This window comes from Carassius gibelio, chromosome A11 (genome assembly GCF_023724105.1).
Source record: "Carassius gibelio isolate Cgi1373 ecotype wild population from Czech Republic chromosome A11, carGib1.2-hapl.c, whole genome shotgun sequence".
Taxonomy (NCBI): Eukaryota; Metazoa; Chordata; class Actinopteri; order Cypriniformes; family Cyprinidae; genus Carassius; species Carassius gibelio.
In genome coordinates this window covers 7,805,445-7,825,111 of record NC_068381.1, presented here as the reverse complement: position 1 = coordinate 7,825,111, position 19,667 = coordinate 7,805,445, and the positions used below count along the sequence as shown (strand labels likewise).

At 36.7% G+C, this 19,667-nt stretch overlaps 1 protein-coding gene across 3 annotated transcripts; it reads left to right on the top strand.

The window, feature by feature from the left end:
• Positions 1-5,082: 5,082 nt before the first annotated feature.
• Positions 5,083-18,495, top strand: LOC128022196 (protein FAM126B). 3 transcript variants are annotated; one of them, XM_052609509.1, is made up of 13 exons: positions 5,083-5,341; positions 9,523-9,605; positions 10,009-10,066; positions 10,293-10,397; positions 11,210-11,389; positions 11,474-11,554; positions 12,852-12,967; positions 13,344-13,439; positions 13,636-13,752; positions 14,658-14,745; positions 15,403-15,553; positions 16,014-16,148; positions 17,817-18,495. In XM_052609509.1, exons 3-13 carry the CDS (start codon positions 10,016-10,018, stop codon positions 18,401-18,403), a joined length of 1,707 nt encoding a protein of 568 aa, XP_052465469.1. In that variant the 5' UTR covers positions 5,083-5,341; positions 9,523-9,605; positions 10,009-10,015; the 3' UTR covers positions 18,404-18,495. The 3 variants fall into 3 exon arrangements, with proteins under 3 accessions (XP_052465469.1, XP_052465468.1, XP_052465467.1); XM_052609508.1 differs by lacking the exon at positions 16,014-16,148 and adding an exon at positions 6,576-6,884; XM_052609507.1 differs by lacking the exon at positions 16,014-16,148.
• Positions 18,496-19,667: the final 1,172 nt, after the last annotated feature.

The following is a 19,667-nucleotide window of genomic DNA, read 5'->3' as shown; positions in this document are numbered from 1 at the left end:
TTGTTTCTGGCTTCACACTCTTTCTCATTTATTGATCAGAATTTGATCCGCTGCGTTTTTGTAAAGGACAGAAAAGGACAGTCTGCATCTTTATATAACTATAACTATTTATTTATAACTATATATATATGTATAGTAACTATACATATATTTATACATATACATACCATTAAGAATCAAAACAAAGTTCCAACATGGGAGCATTTCACAACAGAATAGTAATAATGATGTTATTACTTATTTTGTTTTGTTAATTACTAATTTTGTTCCAATAAATAATTTGGACTAATGTATTATTAATATTAATTTATTTATTGTATTTGAATTTTCTTTAGACAACAGAACATATAATTTTAAACACTGATCATTTACAATCTTTAGAAAAAAAAATACTTGAAATCTTGTTTTTTTAAATATTGTACGTTATAATTTTGTGCCATCTATATTCAATTATAGTGTAAGAATTAAATTATTATTTTTTTTATGTTTGATTTTTTTTTATTTACTTGGACAACAAAGCAATAGTTTTTAAACACAAATCATTTTTATAACACTAATAAATGTAATCTTTAGCAAAACATACATTTACATACATACTTTTTAGATTGTACATTATAATATGATCTATATTAAATTGTATTATGATGGCTATATTCATTTTTAAATATATTTGTTGTTTTATTTAGAAAACAAAATACTGATAATTCAACAACACTACTAAATCAATTCTTTATATATATGTTTCATATTGTACAACATATTCAAGTGTTGCATGTAAAATAATTGTATCAGTTTTAAATATTTTTAATATAAGCAGCAAAGCATATCATTTTAAATACTGATTGTAATAATAAAATCTTCATAACTTCGGGAAGAAGGAGGCGGGAACCGACGCACAATCAAAATGAAACTTTAATAATCACAAAATAAACACAAAACAGATAAAAAGTAAACAGAAAATAAAAGCCCAGGCTTGGCCCTCTCTCGTCCACTGTCATGGCTCCAATTTTATATCATTCAATCTTCTACGTGGGACTCGAGACCGGTGGTGGTTCGCAGGTGTAGCTCATCTCCAATCACTACACCGGCCTCACTCCTCGTTCCCACGTCCCTCCCCGTTCCGGTGGATGGCAGCAGGTTCCGGCCCCCTGGTGAACGGCGCCGACTCCTCCGCTCCCTCACGGACGGCAGCCGCCCCTCCACATCGCGGCCGGCCGGCAACTCACCCGTCCCCGGCAACTCGCTCCAGCCCACCGCCTCGAGCTACCATGGCGGCACACTCCTCGCCTGCTCGATGGCACCGCGGATTCACCACAGCGGCGAGGGATCTTCAGCAGCGCGTCCCTCCTTCTCCCGGGTTTCGGCACCACTGTAATAATAACATTTCCATAATCATCAGGAAGAAGGAGGCGGGAACCGGCGGACAATCAAACAGAAACTTTAATACTTCAAAATAAACACAAAACAGCGCAAATAAAAAGCAAACATAAAATAAAGCCCATGCCTGGTCCTCTCTCGTCCTTCACTGTCGTCGCTCCAGTTTTATATCCTTCCATCTCCTACGTGGGACTCGAGACCGGCGGTGGGTCGCAGGTGTCGCTCATTTACCAATTACTCGACCGGCCTCGCTCGTTCCCACATCCCTCGGCCCCACCCAACTCGTCACACTGATAATTTAACAACACTAATAAATATAATCTTTAACAAAAAATAAATGTATTATTATTTTTATATTGTATATTATATGGGGATGTCTAAATTCACTTGTAGCATTTGAAAAAAAAAATTTGTTTTATTTTTAATTTATTTTGACAATAAAGTGTGTAACTTTAATATAGGCAGTTGGGAATTATATGAATATTATCATTAGCTTATTGTAATTTGGGAAATTTTAATGTCAGTGCATTCCCTACTTAACATGCTTTGTATTGTTTTACTGTCCATAGGTTGGAGGCTGCTGGAATAGATGGTACCAAATCCAGCATTGGCTCCAACCCTTCCTGCAGCCACCCAGTCCCTGACATGGCCATCCTGAGTGAGGTGCATCCTGGGAACTACATATTTTATGGTCTGTGTTGCCATTTTCTGCTGTTGAATCATTGTTAGCAGTGATATTATCAGTTTGTTTGGAATCATAATATTATCTGTTGCATATCCAGACGTGCACCAGTCCCTCATCGGGTCCTGTAGACTTGAGGATGTTGCAGTACGGGTGCTGAAGTGGGTCAAAGGTCACTACCTACAAAGGATCCAGTTACTTGTAGACTGTGGGTGGGCAGCACTGAGACATGATGGTGGGGGGCTCTTACCTACAGGATACGCCATCGTTGAAGGGCATCCAGAACTCAGTTAAGGGCTCATGTGGAAGGATATGAGGATTGTATTTTCTTTTCCAGGGATTCAGAAAAGATACCATTATCAGTTAATGGCAGGTAATAGAAATTATTTATCTATTTATTTCAATAGAGAACTTTTTAAAATAATTGTTATTATTAAATTATTATAAATTTCCATTATTTTTGCATTGTTCGAAAGGTTTGGGGTAAGTAAGATTATTCTATTTTATTTAAATGAATACTTTTTCAAACAAAAATGTGTAACGTTATTTAGAAGTGACTGTAAAGAAATAAAAAATAAGATACATAATTCCAGTAAATTCTGTTCTTCTGAACCTTCTATTTGTCAAATCCTAGAAAAATGCATCACATTATTCACAAAAAGCTTCATTAAGCTGACAGCTGTTTGCAACATGTATAATAATACGAATTGTTTCTTAAGCAACAAATCAAGATTTACAGTAAGCCCCTGTTTGCATAGCTTTTGAATTATTTGAATTGACGTTCAAAATATGATTCATGTGAGAATGAATATTTAAGCATTAAATCCATTCTCAAATATTAAAAACGTCATGACATTGCATTTTTTTTTGTGCTTGTTTAGATGTTTATTTTACATTGCACCAGGGCAAACAAGGAGGTTTTGTGTGTCAGATATAAATAGCATGAAGGGTGTCGTCTGTTTTGCAGACTGCTGTCTATGACTCAGGAACACGACAGGGTGGAGCCCATCTCTGGAAAACTGGACTTCAAGCAGTTCCCAGTGGGGTCCCTCCTCACACTCATGTCTTACCATGTGAGTTACTAACCCTCACACTCAAACAAAGCACACAGAAACACACTGTATTCAACTGTATGAAAACACATTCTCCATTTGACTAAGCCATTGCTTTTACTTTAGAAGTCATTGACTTTTTTCCTTCAGGACACACATTTGGTCATCAGCACTGTACTGTGCTTGTGTTTTGTTGTACAAGAGTAAACAATGACATTGATTGATGCTGCCATGAAGTGCATAATTCCAATACTATACAACATAATTAACTTGACCTGGGCTGAATGATAAAATAATTTGCTGCACAAAAAAACATAGTCAGCACAATCTTTTTTTATCCTCAATGCAATGAGTCTGTATTTAACACATCATCTATCATTGTTGGCTGGTAAATTTCCCATAGTTTTCTTCTCTTTTGTTTTTTAATAACGTAACATGACACATGTTAATATAATAAAGTTGTATGTTTTGTTGACAGGCTTGTGCTTCAGCTATGATGCATCCAGTTTATTTCGTCCATTCTGAAGGAAAGATTCTAGGCACCTGGAAACCCACTCATGGCTGGTAGCAACCTCTATATGATGGCCTCTGGGACAGCTGGGGGACTGTGGTTAGAAATGTTCTAGACTTAAAATAAATGTGAGTTTGCTGTTTAAGGCAGGTGACTAGTAGAAACCCACCTTAAGAGCTTCTTTATCTGGATTCAAGTGCATTATGGGTTGGTTCTTTCCTTATGGAGCACTCGTTGTATTCCATTGAAAAAGTCTTTCTGTAAACTGGAAGGCTCGCGACTTATTGTTTAGAGTCTTCCTTTAAAAATGTTTTTCTTTTTAACAATTAAGAACATTAATATTCTCTTCAGACTAATCGAGAGACTGATTTCTTACTTGTATCTGACTTGCATGCAGTGTGTTTTATGTGCTTAAAAGAGTTTCGGAAAGGCTGAATTTCTGCTTTTAAACAAAGCTAACAACATGTACCTCAGTTTGTAATAAAATAATTTACAGGGGTATTATTGACAAATCTGAACCTTTTTAAAAAACAATTAATGGATATTTCATCCATGGACAATTTTTGCCCTCTAGATTTTATGAAAAAAATCTCTTAAAAAGTTTTCCAACAGCATATACACATCATTACAGGAACATTTGGTTATTTCTGTTTTTATAGCCCAAATCCAATCAATAATATTTTTGCATAATAAAAAAATAAATAAAAAAATAAACAGCTTGATTGGAAATAAAAATTAACAGTTAATATTTACCTTAATTTTCTTTGTTTTCTATACATATCACATCCCATATTTCACCTTAAGGTCTTCACAGTTTTTTTTATGTAACTGTTAGATAAGATTACAGCTCTACATATACATTAATTAATTTTTTTATGATGCATTTTCATAGAGATACCCGGGATGACAGTAAAACAATAAAATATATGCATAAAATTAGTTTCAAGCAAAAAAGAGGTTAATATGACCTTCATAACAAAAAGTATTATTCAAAAACAAATAAATAAATACAATCTGGGATATAAAACTGCATAACGTTGACAACACGAATCCCATCATTTCGTGCATAGTTAGTAAATGATTTCCATCAATTATGCAAAATGCAGTGCAAGAGCACCCAGACTATTTAATGTAGTTGCACGACCCCTTTCACCCATTTAACAGCACAAGAGAACTGCAAACACAGGCTCCTCCATGTGAACTCGAAGTCCACTGCACTTCCCTGAATGCATTTTTACTGAGATCGATGACGCGTGTCATCTGTCTTAACCCAAGCACGGTAACCTATTCACCTGACCAATTGAGTCGCTCTGATCGAGCCCTCGTCGCCGCTGGCCAATGGCAGCGCAGAGCGGTGAACACCGCTCAGCGCACCACTCACCGCTCTGCGCTGCTATTGGCCAGCCGAAACGAGGGCTCGATCAGAGCGACTCAATTGGTCAGGTGAATAGCTGCAAGTTGGCAGGAAGAGCTACAGAGCGGAGATACATGATGATGTCAACACGCCAGTGATCCTCTCGGTCTGGCAAACACAAGGCCCTTTTTAACTCATCGATTTCTTGTTATATATCGTAATGGTCTGGTGGGATTTTACAAGTAATGTTCTGCCTGATCTCAGAGGTGGTCGTTGTGTCGGCTCTGTCCTTTAAGGCGCATTGCAGCTTTGCTCAAGGACTCTAGCGATCATCCGCAGCATCCGGAGGAGTCCAGATCCTACTGGTATGTCATTCAGAACCAGTCCATTACAATCTGTGTGTATAAACGTAGACGAGCCTGATTAAATACATTTGAACCACGTACGGCGGAACATGACGCTGATTCGGTTCAATTTTGGCCGAATAATTATGAAATATATTTATTAAATTACATTTATGGTCACTAAAAAGTTAACAACATTGTCATATATATTGCACGGATGATTTTCACAACACGTTCAGACTTGAATTATCTTTCAGGGACACAAAAATAGGAGCATGCTTTATTTCTCTTCTAAATACAACCGTAAATGACTGTAAATAAAACTCCCGTTTTTTTTATGTTTATTTCAGTATATAATATTATAATGAACGTTAGGTCTGAGCGAATAATTGTACATATGGATTGGATATAGATTATTTCTGGAGGACTTAAACAGGAAGCTACTGCAAAATGATTAGGTTGTTATTATGTAATGTGCTGTTTTATAACATTAATAGATTAATAACTGGTATTCGGTATTTATTTAGAATTTTATTGTTGTTAGCAAAAATATTATTACTGTCAACACATGTAACACTGTTAGATCGTTAAAAACTTAATGGCAAAAATTGATAAACATATCATGCTAAACATCTACACTTATTTTAAACTAACTCTCATTAGCTGTGCTGTATTTTGAACCTTTAATAGTTAAGTTATGTTTTTCACCATTTGGTCACAGGTCATCATGCTTTTCATTTTAAAGGATTATTATTTGTATTATTATTATTATTATTATTATTATGTGTGTTTGTGTATGTGTTCATGTGGTGCGTATATGTGTGTTTGCATTGACAAAAAGAAAAATCATTCATGAAGTGAGTTAGCAGCATCCAATGTCTTGTGATTTGGCTGACACATAAATAAAAAATAAAACGGAGGTTTAAAACAACGATGCACACTACGTTATTTGGGTTATTTTTTTTTGCATATCATTTGTTTTTATAGATTTGAGCCTTTACACGAAAAATGCACCCTTTCAGCACAATAATTTGACCTTTGTCTAATTTTTTTAAAAGCATTTTTCAACACACGTTCTCCATTCTCTGCATACCTTTATGTCACACACTCATTTGCACTATTCCACCAATTTTAAATCTCATGCACAAAGTGAAGTGATTTGATGCCAGTAAGACACACCTCTAAACCAGCAGTATGAAGTTTGCATTCTCAACCCCTCCCTCTGCCCCCCCCCCACCCTCCCCCCCAAACACAGATGCACCAGTGTGGAGAGCAGGAAGCTGGTGTTCACTGAAAAACCACAGGCAAATGAAACAGGAAGGATGGCAGCAATCAGTGGGGCTTGATTCGCCAGTGAAGTAATTCTTTAATCAAACCAGCTTGGTCCTTTCCCTAGACTGGGAGTTGTTTTTATCTCAGAGGAGCTGGACTGTGACCCTTGCCAAGGACTTGTATTCTGTGCAGCACAGAGATTTGCCCGGGCGAGATTAGACACCATCTGGCTAATTTGACAGGATTGAGAGTGATGAGATGTATCTCGCAATGTCAAAGCAAAATCATTTTGGTGTGTATGAATCCATGCATCTAGGAATGTGTGTTTGAATACGAGTCCGTATGTTTACTCCAGTGTTTGTCCTCACTATGGGAACAGCATGAGCTGCACGTATCTGATGAGATTTTGAGCGTCACTGCAGGTGAATTGTTTGTTGTCTGTGACGGTTTGGAGCGCGTTTCAAACAAGAGTGCTTGGAGTATGTTGCACAGCCTATTTAACAATGACCTTTCTATTGTGTCCCGCTGCGGTCGACAGGCTGATCATAGTAAGCTGCTTGTTGAATGCTTACTACTTTGATCTCCGTTCAGTGAAATCCCCTCTCATTTTCCCTCTTCCTGCCTCTTTGCACTAAGCTCTTTTCACAATGGCTATTTTAGGCCTCGCTGTGCGTCTCTCTTTGGGGGGACTGTATACACTTAATTATCTGGCACTGAATCTTGTAAGCTTCTTACCCGTTGGCAAAGGTCGGAGTGCAGGCGTCCTAACCACGTTGTGTTCACGCAGCAGAGGAATGTTTTGATCAGTCAGATTGCCCCTGTCTTGAGGTAAGGCTTTGATACAGAAGGAATATCTCTTGAGGACAGGATAGACTGCTGTTCGGTTGCAGGCCTGCTGCATTTTTGACATTTTTTAGTCATTTGCAGAGCCTGAGGATAAACTTACATTTTTGGCTTGGGTGGGACTAAACTGAATGTTGATGAAGTTTGGTTCCAGCATCAAGATTTTAGGTTAAAATTTTAAAATACAAGTTTATTTATGGATTTGAGATACATTTTTCTTTTACTGTCCAGTCCATCTCCTGCATATTTAATTAATAAATAATACAAACAAACATAATCTATTTGTCTATTAGTTTTAAGCATAACAATAATTTTATTTAATATATACAGTATGTTTAAAATTACACTGCATTTATGCTGTAAGTGTTTATTTTAGGAGGAACCTGACTCAATATTACAATTACCGTATTTTCCGGACTATAAGTCGCACTTTTTTTCATAGTTTGGCTGGTTCTGCGACTTATAGTCAGGTGCGACTTATCAAAATTAATTTGACATGAACCAAGAGAAATGAACTAAGAGAAATGAACCAAGAGTAAACATTACCGTCTACAGCCACGAGAGGGCGCTCTATACTGCCCAGTGCTCCTGTAGTCTACACTGAAATCATAGAGCGCCCTCTCGCGGATGGTAATGTTTTCTCTTGGTTCTAAATAAATGCGACTTATAGTCCAGTGCGACTTATGTTTTTTTCCTCATCATGACGTATTTTTGGACTGATGTGACTTATACTCAGGTGCGACTTATAGTCAGAAAAATACGGTACTGAATTCAGCAAGGACACGTTAACCACAGGAAAGACATTTATGATGTTACTAAATATTTTTGCTTTAAGACTGGACTGGAGAATGGCTGCTGAAAATTTAGCTTTTTTGTCATAGGAATAAATCAAATATTTGGGTTTATGGACCTGTCTGTGTGTGTTTTTGCTCTGTGACACAGTTTCTGTCTCCTGGTAACTGTTCATTTGATTCCAGGTGTGTCTTCTTAGTTACTCGTCATCCTGTGTTTAAAAGCCCCAGTCTGTTCGGTCTTCGGTCTGCCAGCTCAGTTCATGTGTCATTTTGTGTTAGCCTTGGCTCCGTGTTTCTTCCAGCAGCGACATTGACAAAAATAAAGCAGCTATTTGAAATGGTAAAAATGTCACATTAGTACTGTTTTACTGTATTAATGTTGTTGTCTTTGGATTAAATAAATGCAGCCTTAGTGAGCATAAGAGACTTCTTTCAAAAGCTTTACAAATTCTTGCACACCCCAAACTTTTGTGCATATATATATATATATATATATATATATATATATATATATATATATATATATATATATATATACATATATATATATATATATACATACATACACACACACACACACACACACACAAACACACACAGGAAAACAAGTATTAAATGTTAAAGATTAAAGCTTGTGTTTAATAATATTAGCAGTATTCCTGTAGCTGTCTGTAAAAGTAAATATAGTCAGTAATATATATTAATAGTTAATGTGCAGTTAATATGAAATCCTAAAAACTGTGGTGATTGTATAATCATTTTTGTTTTAGGCTAAAAATCCTGAAATAAATGACCAAAACCATCAGCTAGTTGGATATGTTTATGAGCTAACTCTCAGATGTTTTTTAAAGACGTGACCTATGCATTTAAATAGATATTAAAAACAGTCTATAACACTAGCTGTAAGTGCAGTTAGCTCTGCTTCCTCTAGGCTATTTTAGGTCATGTCTCGACAGCACAAGCAGTATCTGGGATGTTGTCAGATTTTGTTTAGCGTGTAGAGCATCTGTTCTGTTCACCCCAGATTCAGAGCCCAGTGCTGCTGTCTAATCAGAGCACTGCACTCTCCTCCTCACCAGCACACTGCCATTTTAAGAGCTCTGCATGAACACAGACGTCTTCTGTTAGGACTGAATGGGGGCAACACCTGTGTGTGTTTGCTATCTTAAATCCTCGGTTTGAAACAAGAACCAAGAGTCAGCGTAGAAACCGTGATGCATATGTGTCAGGCCAGGTGTGTGAGCTTTAACAGAGTTTTTTTGAGTTGGATGTGTGTCGTCTTTTTATCTGCAGGCTGTTTGACCAGAGATCTAGAGACATGGAGAATCTGAGCCTCATCTCTCCTTATCTACACTTCTGAGCTGGGTTTGAGTCGGGTGAGCCAAAATGAACACTAAAAACAGTTTAGGGCTTGAGATAAAATTCCTGGGCAGTATGCACATTTTAAACAATATGAAATCGAAACACGACTGAAAGAATAAGGATCTTGTGGAGTAGTGACTCAAAAATGTTAAGCGAACCAAATCTTATATTTCCAGGGATTCTTTGAAGAAGCTCAAGCTTGCTGAACTAACACACTTAAACCAGATGGTTTTCTGGTCTTTGATGGTTTATGCTGATCTATGTGCTTTTTCCAGCATTGGAATATTGTGTTAAAAAAAAAAGTTAATTTTGGTCCAGGATTTTGGTGCAAGAGTGGTAATAATCTTCATTTATTATATATCTTGTGCACATATTTTCTTACGCCCTTCACCTTTTCTGTATTTTGTCTTCTCTCAGGAGGACCATGCTCTGCTCAGAGCGTGGCGTGGTGGAGGAATGGCTCTCAGAGTTCAAGGTGAGAGCTTTGACATCCTTGCAAGATTCAATATGACGTTATATAGCTCACTCAAATTTAGTCCTCCCTTCCCAAGTGATCTGAGCGCAGCGTCCCATTAACCACATTTGGTTTTGTAATCTCAGAACATAATGGAGGAATATTTTCAGCCTCTAAGTTAATTCAATTCCAGGTGGATTCAGGTTGAGACTGCTTAGTCATGCCAAGCACCGTTTCTCCTCTTTAGACATTACCTGACGATCAAATCCGCAGCTATTCTGGCAGCCTGCATCTGAAGAAAGCTCTGGTACCCGCGCTCTACGCTGTTATTCAGGAGCAGCCCATCAGTGAGGTATGAGGAAGGGTTTTGAAATGCTTCAGGGCAGAGTCATAATTCATGCTTAATCTAAGAATGTTAGGGGTATTTTTTTGCGAGAAGGGTCTTTTGTTAGGTAACGGTTCATTCTGAAGACACATGTAGTGATATGCACATTCAGAGGTGATTTTTAGTGGCATGATGTGAGCTAGGACTTGTTATTGTTGTTGTCATTAACTAAAACTGTTGCTAATCGTTTTCATTAATTGAAATAAAGCTGAAATTAAATAAACTACAAAAATAAGATAAAAAAATAGAAAACCATAGAAAATTTGAAGTGTTGCATTGGAAACAAACTAGAATAAAATTAAGCTAAATGGAAATGTTTAGAATAAATAACAAGCATATAACAAAATGACTGAAACTGAATCTGAAACAAAAATAAAAAATGGAACATGTTAAAGTGCAAGCAAATTCAAAAAGTTAATAAATACTGTAATAGTAAATAATACAAAATAATCCCGATATTATTAGTTATGTCAGCTTTTTTAAGTTGTTAAAAATGTATTTGTTAAATTAAAAAATAATAATAATAATTAAAGCATTTTTCCTTAAAAAGCAATATTTGCAAGTAGGAGATACATTTGAATATATTTTAAGATTATTTCTTATTATTTCATATCATATTGTAATTTACAGTTACATTTTTAGAGTTTGTCTTAAATATGCTGTTTCCTCATGCTGGTGTTTTTTTTTATTATATTTTTTCATGTTGTAAAGGAATGTTCCTCTCAGTCCTCGTGTCCCATTCTGTCTCTTTTACTTTATATCCTTGTCTTCCTCTCTAGCTGCTGGCTCCGGTGTGTCATCAGTTGTTTGAGCTGTACCGGAGCTCAGAAGAGGGCTTGCGTCGGTTTACTCTGCAGTTCCTGCCTGAACTCATCTTGGTGTACTTGCGTCAGGCAGCCAGCAGAGAGCGCTACCGCAATGGCTGCGTGGAAGCCCTGCTGCTGGGGATCTATAACCTGGTGAGAGACTCGTGATTGTGCATTACCTCCAGTTTCCTGAAATCCAATAGCTAAACTTGACATGAGCTATATGTTGTGTTACAGGAAATTGTGGACAGTAAAGGAAATGGAAAGCTGCTGTCTTTCACAATACCGTCTCTCTCCAAGCCTTCAATATACCATGAGGTAAGAGGTGAAGTAAAAAAACAAAACTTTTTAATCTGACCTTTATTAGGTGTCAAAGATACATGAGGTGTCAGTGTCAGATAAGTGAAGGTGATATCTCCTGTTATTACGCAAAAAAACCCAGATCTGGTTTCATTTCACATGGTACGAGGAAAATAGAGAATAATTCACCAACCTACAAAAAGGAGGTTGTATTAGGTTAAAACTGTTGTTATGGTTAGGTTTAAAGTGACCCAAAGTGGATTCAGAATAATGAAGAAAAAATAATGTTATGTAGAAAAAAAAAAATTAATACATTTATAAACAAAGGAAGTATGGAAAAGCACTTAATTTTCTTTCCTGAAGCTCAAATAGCAGAGCAAGTTCATTGGTTCAGTTTTCAGCTAACTGAACATGCATAAACTTATAAAGTTGATGGATTATTATTCAATGCAGTGTAAGTTGCTTCTGATAAAAAAGCATCTGCCAAATGCATAATTGTAAATACTCTCAGAGGGTTGATGAGAAACTGACATAATTATAATTTTTTTGTCCTGTAAGCAGAAGATATGCAGGCCAAATTTACTCTAATCATCATAATCAAAATAGTCAATATCATCAATAATAATAATCAATAATCATAATCAAATTTCACAATTTGCATGCGCGTTCATCAGAAAAAGTCAAAAAAATTCAAGAAAAACATCACCGGTTAACTTGTATTTCCAACTACTCAAAAATCTAAATGGATCAGCCAGACCCGAAATATAATATAAGAGCAAATCTTAGCTGGTTTTAGATTGTCTCCCAGCCTTGATCATCTACAAACTACCCAGAACCCCTCTAAGACTAGACAGAAGACCAGGAAAAGAAACCAGAAAGAAAGAGCTTCACACAAGGAATTCGACCTTGATGTCAGGAGCTTCCAGTACAGACATAGTCCAGCCAAACTTATCATTTAAGGTAATAAAGCATTAATTATACTGAGAATAGACAATAAAGTAAAATAATAATAATATAGTAATAAAATATAGAGAAAAAGAAAATATAAGTAGACAGGTTAAAGATAACATAAGAAGATTTTTTTCAGCAGGATAAACTCCATCTGACACCTGTTTACATGCTTTGCCAATAAAATTAATGCACATTCCTCAAGTAATCTAATTTAAAGTGGTTTCTATTGAACTTAATAAGGCTGTAAAAGCAGAGGTTATTTTACTGACATGAACATTTAGTAACATTAAATATATAGTAACATTTCTTTTTGAACATTACATGAATGAATAACTAAAGCAGAATGCTTTTACGTTTCACGCAGCCATCCAGCCTGGGCTCCATGGCGTTAACTGAGGGAGCCCTGAACCAGCACGACCTCATCCGGGTGGTCTACAGCGGTCTGCTATCTCAGAGAGAGACATTTACCTCACAGAACAGGTCTTTTATTTATTTATCTCTGGTCAGACGGAGGTTTTGTACTCATTCCTTCTTGTGGAGGAAGTAGGTTGGATGTGTGGAATATTTCTGGGCATTTGATTAATGGCACTCTGGACCGTTTTATTGCCGTGACTCAGCGGTTACTTTTTTCCTATAGGTCGAAATGGGTTGTAATGATGTCTCAGCATTTTTATTTCATTAAACCGCTGCTGGAGCCTCATGACAGCAAAATCTGTGTAGATGTAGTGTGATTTGTTATTACCCGTTCCAGCAGCTAGATACACAGCGACAGTCGCTGACTCGTAGTGTACTGCGGTCTGATGTGCCGTTGTCAGAGGGGGGCCGTGTAACAGCAGCATGTGTGTGTCTCCTGCAGGTTTGAGGTGCTGTCTTTTCTAATGCTCTGCTACAACTCAGCCGTGGTCTTGATGCCTGCGTCCTCCCACCAATCGGTTTGCAGAATGAGCACACGGTAAGGGAGGTGCATGAGTTGTCTCAGCCTGTCTCGCTCTCTCTTAGAAATTTCTTGCTGGTACAGGCAGAGATAGAATGATTAAATTGATTAAAAGGAGTATTGATTTAGAGACGGAGAGCAATGGATTTCTGTGGTGGGTCCCAGCGTTAGCATAAAGACCTAATAAACATGTCATCTCTTCTTGTTTATGCAGGCTGTGTGTGAGCGGTTACCCGCGCCAGCAGCAAAAGTCATGGAAGGAGCCGTATAACCGGGTCCGATTGGAGCCAGAGTTCATGGTGCAGATGCTGACTGCTGTTTACCACGCCATGTAAGCTTAATAACTGACCTTCTATGATACTGTCTATCTCGAATAATAGGGGACTTGTAAATGCTAAAGATGAACACCTAAATAATAACATTTAGAGTGTAATTCGAGGAGAGGTGCTATTACTTTTCCTAACATTTCTTACTCTTACTAAAGCAAAAAGATTAATAGCTTTGATTGTTTCTTAGAAATATGACGTATAAAAAAAGCTAACTCCACAAGTTTGTGAAGAAACTTGTTTCTTTTTTGTCAGAAAATGTGTTAAATATGTCATGCACGACTGTTTTAAAGCTTGGGGTCGGTAAAAAAATTAAATATATGTACTATTCAGCAAGGATGCATTATATTGATCATAAGTGACAATAAACACATTTATAATGTTACAATTATATTTATTTATATTTCAAGTAAATGATTTAAACTTTCTACTCCTCAAAGAATCCTGAGAAAAAGATATCACATTTTCCGGAAATTTGTTTTAGACCTTGCAGCACTTCTGATTTTAACCTTAAAAACGATAAGAATAAGAGATGTTTCTTAAGCACCAAATCAGCATTTTAAAAATGATTTCTGAAGGATCATGTGACACTTTACCATCACTGGAATACATTACTTTTTAAAATATGTTCAAAGAGAAAACACATGTGTTGATATTTCACAATATTACTGTTTTTTTCACTGAACAAATAGAACTTTGGTAAGCATAAGAGACTTGTTTCAAAAACATAAAAAAAAAAAGTCTTATAGACCCCAAACTTTTAAAGGCTAGTGTATTTCTGAGAGCATTCAAAAGCTATTGTCTTTTTACATTAGTAAGAGAAGGAAATGTATTATATATTTAGTTCCTGTTAACTTTCAATTAACGGTTTGAGTGGTGTGCTAATGATGATGCTCTCTCCCATCAACAGTTATAATGGGCAGTGGGAATTGGGGAGGGAAGCTTTGGATGACATCCTCTACCGAGCACAGTTAGACCTCCATGCACAGCCGTTACTGGTAAAAGTCATTTGTTACAGTACACTTGGGGAAAATACAGTGGGGTCCGAAAGCCTGAGACACTAAAAAAAAACATTTAAAGCAAAGAAATACTATGACATAAAATTAAGAAATCACCAATCAAATTCGTAAAGATCAGTTTCAAATCAAGCAAGCCAAATTTGAACGTGGACTACTTTGTACAGACAGACAGATGTGATGTTTTTGCTAAAAAATAATGCAAAATGGAATCATTTTCACTGGTGGTCTCAGATTTTCGGACTCAAATGAATTGTACTAGTAAAGTTGGAGTTATGGTTTTTGCTGTGTTCATATTGCAACTTCCAACTTTACTAGTACACTAGCACATACAGTATTATTTTATTCTATTTTAAACTGTAATGTATTCCTGTGAATTTTCAACAGTCATTGTAAAGTTGATATTTTCTTATTTCATTGCTGATCTTTAATGTTTCTTCTTTAGTATTTCTTTCCTTTACATTTTTCAAAAAACATTGTTTTTTGAACGTTTAAATGAAAACAAACAAACAAACAAAAATATCAATATGTTCTCCATGTTCTCCATGTTTCAACAAGTCTTTCATTAACTACATTTAAATTACAATTCCTTACGGAAATGTGTTATTTCACGTCATTTCGTTGACCTCTGATCCTCAGGTGGCAAATGCAATTAGTCGCTCACTTCCGTCCCGTCCTCCGGAGGGCTCGCATAACCTTCTGGAGGTGGAAGTAACACCTGCTGGGAGATGTGTCTCACAGGCAGCTGTCACTACCGCCTCCATTCGCCGCCTCCGCTGGAAACAAGAGGGTATGCTAAATATGCACACACACACACACACACACACACAGTTAGACCAAAACCTTGGTAACACTTTAGTTTAAGGACAAATTCTCTCTATTAACTAGATGCTTATTAGGATGCACATTGGCTGTTTAATAGTACTAAAAACATGTATGAATAGATTATTCTGCATAAGCATAGATCCCTTAACCCTACACCACACCTATTGAGGCAAAATTCATAGTTACTAGTTAATAGTAAGAATTGATTCCAAACTGAAGTGTGACCAAAACATGGTCACATTTCATATCCATTTTATGTTTTGTTTGTTCCCTTCATGATTATTGAAACCATAATGAGAACACTAACATCCTCATCAGTCCCTCCATTGCATCCATTCAAGCATCAGGAAAAGGAGGCCATTTGTGTGTGTGAAATGTTCCCTCTGTCAGCATCGTTTTCAGTACACTCACTGTCTTCACCTCAGATTGTTTTGATTTCTCAACCACTGCCGAATTCTACGCCTCCATCAGCCCCAGCCGAAACACCCCACTGGAGAGAGCGGACAATCCTGTGGCACGTGGGCGGATAAAGTGCACCATTCACCTAACCTTGCAAGGGGGTAGGCAGGGCTCAGGAACATCTCACCATTAGACAGTCCAGGCACAAGCCCTGCCCTTCTTGGCCATAAAGTGCTGATTGGCCTACAGATGAAACTGACCCCACTGCATGGAAACATCCTTCTGTCTGTTACCAGTGTCTCCACAAACCTTAGTGTTGTATTATGATCATTTGTGTTTAACCCTTTTATTTGTGTTCCGATTTGTCTTACAGTGCTTGCAAGGCAAGATAGGCTGATGTTCCTCTTCTTTTCCCTTCTTTACAAATTTCTGCAGTTTATTTAGCTCAAAACATTTAATGTACACATTTATTCAAATATTTCTATTTGCATACTGAATTGTGATTGGTCTTGTTTCGGTGTCTTCAAGTCATGTTGGAATGATCGTACAGTATTTTCAAATTGAGTACACATGAATATCACCATCATGTCATAATTACCAGTTACTAACAGTAAATAGCAGATTAAAGCTTTATTATTGTTTTCGATTAAAATAATTGGATCAAATTGGATCTTGTGTAATATTAATGAGAAATAGTGGATAAAGATTGACATAAAATACGGCTCGATGAATATGTGCATCAGTTACACGCTTAAGATGCATCCTTTGCTTTTCGTTGGGTTGCATTAGTGTTAGAAAGCTTCCTGTCTTTGTTGGGAAGTGAAAAAGAGAGGGAAAATTATATTTGTCCAGCACAACCATTTTATTTCCAACCAAATTTACAATTTCTGAATAGAAGCGGGAATTTCTGAGGTGGGCTTGAACACAGCATTTTTTACATCTACAGTACTGTGCAAAAGTTTGTAGTCTGTAAGAATTTTTTATGTTTTTGAAAGAATACTCTCATGTTCACCAATTATGCATGTATTATATCAAAAATACAGAAAAAGGCAGTAATATTGTGAAACGTAGTTTATAGTTTAAGAAAGAAAAAGTGTTAAAAGAAAAATGAAATATTTTATGAAATAGAAAAAAACTTTAAAATCAGATTTTTTTCTGTAATGCAAAGATGGATTTTCAACATCCATTACTTTGGCCTTCAGGGTCACATGATAATTCAGAAATCAGAAATTGTTCAAGAAATATTTCTTCTTATTATCATTGCTGAAAACTGTTGTACTGCTTTCTGTGGAAACCATGATCATTTTTTAAAAAGATTCTTTAATGAATAGAATTATATTTTTCAAAATAACAGCATTTATTTGAAAAGTCTTTACCGTGACCAACTTAATTTAATGCATGCTTACTGAATTAATGTATTGAAAAATAAATACAACTTTTAAACCCTAGTGTATTTACAATCTTAAATCATCTCATTGGAGTTCACTAACAGAATTTTCCCCCTGAGCTTGAGTTTCTCTCACGTTCGCATGTGTATGAATAAAAGTGAAGGGAGTGAATGAAGTCTAGTGTAACCGCAGCTTTACACTTCACAGACGGTGTGATGTTGTGTTCTGTCGGCTGTGCAGGAGAATCAACACAAGAGTGTCCAAGCAGCTGTGATGCAGCATTTCACCGAGACACATCTAAAAGCCTGCGCTTACTTGTAAACTCACCTAACACTATTCTTTTGCTGCCTTGCAAGCGCTGGTATTTCCTCTAGGACATGCAAATCTAGTTAATCCAGCTTTCTGTTTTCTCTGCCTCATTTTTCCCTCGCTGTGTTTCAGATGCTGACGGCATGAGCTGTGGAGAGGACTCTTTTGACCCAGATGAAGGGTTTTCCTCTGGGGCTTCCAGCAGCAGCCAGCCCAGCAGTGTGAAACGTGACTGGGTCATAATGGGCATTCGACCTTCCCGAGACCCGGGAGCCAGACAGAGGGAAAGCACGTCAGCTGACACCAGAGCCGCCCTCCGGAGCCTTCAGCAACGGCACCAGTCCCCTCCCCCTGCCATCAGCCTTCAAACCACAGGAAGCAGCCCCAGCCCCAGTGCTCCCAGACGCTATCTGGATCCACATTACATCCCTCCCTTTGCTGGTGTGCCGCCTAAAACCAGCAGCACGTCTTCTAGCAAGTCTCTTGACTGTACCGGCCTAAACGGCTCATCGGGACCTACAGATAGCCTATCGTTTGGAAGCCTAAATGCAGACAGGGCACACTATCTATCAGCCGTCAGCTTACAAGAGGAACGTCTAGGGCGAACAACGCGGAGCCAGGATCTCCTCTCCCCCGGGAGTCCGTTCTCCTCTGGAAGCCCATTGTCCAAACAGTCTCGGTCACCCAGTTTTAATATGCAGATTATATCACAGGTGTAGAATGATTCTGCTGGGCTGTGTGTGCATGAGAATACGAAAGCCTATTTCTGCCTTGGAATAATAAAATAATAAAAAAGGTAATTTCGACCTTTTTATCTCACAATTCTGGCATTTTTTCTCGTAATTCTGATTCGGTGTCTCACAATTCATATTTTCAGTTTAAATAAATAGTTTTATAAATATAGATAGATATAACCTCACAATTCCGAGGGAATTGCAAGATGTTAACTTTATTATATTTATTTCATGATAGAAAAACAACAAAAACAAATGCAAGATATAAACTCAGGATTTTGTAAACAAACAAAAAAAAGCACTTTTAGATATTAAGAAGGTAAGTCAAAATTGTGAAATAAACTTGCAACTGCAAGAAAAAGGTTTAATTTGTGAGTTGCAATTAGCTTTTTTTGTTTTTAAATAAAATTGCAATTCTAAGAAAGTCTATTTATTTTTTTATTACATGGAAGAAAATAAATTGCAAGACGTAAACTCAGAATTATGAGGAAGAAGTCAGAATCGTGTGATACTTGAGATAAAAAGATGCAATTACTTTATATATATATATATATATATATATATATATATACACACACATATATATATATATATATATACACATATATAAATACATATATATATATATATATATATATATATATATACACATATATAAATACATATATATATATATATATATATATATATACATATATATATATACATATACATATATATATATATATATATATATATATATGTATATGTGGCAGAAACTAACTTCCATTTGAGTAAGTGAAAGCGAGAGAGAGAGAAGCAGAAATGTTGACATGCATGTTTTATGGTGCGAGTGTGAGTGTGTTTGAATGACAGTGTGCTTATACACTTTTATTTGATCACTACATTATGCACTTGGGTTCGGTGTGGAGGAAAAAACTTGTTTTGCACAATGGACACATTCAAGTTCACATGATTTGGACTGTTTTAAATGTGCCATACAAACATACAATAACAAGGTGTTACTTAAGAGGAACATCCATTACTGTAACAAAGCAATGAACTTCAAAAACTGACAATCACGGTCAATGCATCGAGAAAGGCCTGATAGTGCATGATCCAAAGAGCTTTATCTAGCCCAGCTGTACTGTAGGTCATCCTCAAGAAATCCTCTTCTATGTCTTCATTTTGGTTTGTGCTGATTGAGCCCGCTTACTGTTGCCTGTGCTCTTCACCCACTTTAGAAAGTAAATTGTGTGGACTGCCTCAA

What these genes read in the sequence shown, in the direction of transcription:
- LOC128022196 (XM_052609509.1), top strand. Translation starts at nt 10,016, where the DNA reads ATGCTCTGCTCAGAGCGTGGCGTGGTGGAGGAATGGCTCTCAGAGTTC. An exon ending in AATGGCTCTCAGAGTTCAAG is followed by an intron (nt 10,067 to 10,292) that starts GTGAGAGCTTTG and finishes TCTCCTCTTTAG; the next exon opens with ACATTACCTGACGATCAAAT. An exon ending in TCCATGCACAGCCGTTACTG is followed by an intron (nt 14,746 to 15,402) that starts GTAAAAGTCATT and finishes TCTGATCCTCAG; the next exon opens with GTGGCAAATGCAATTAGTCG.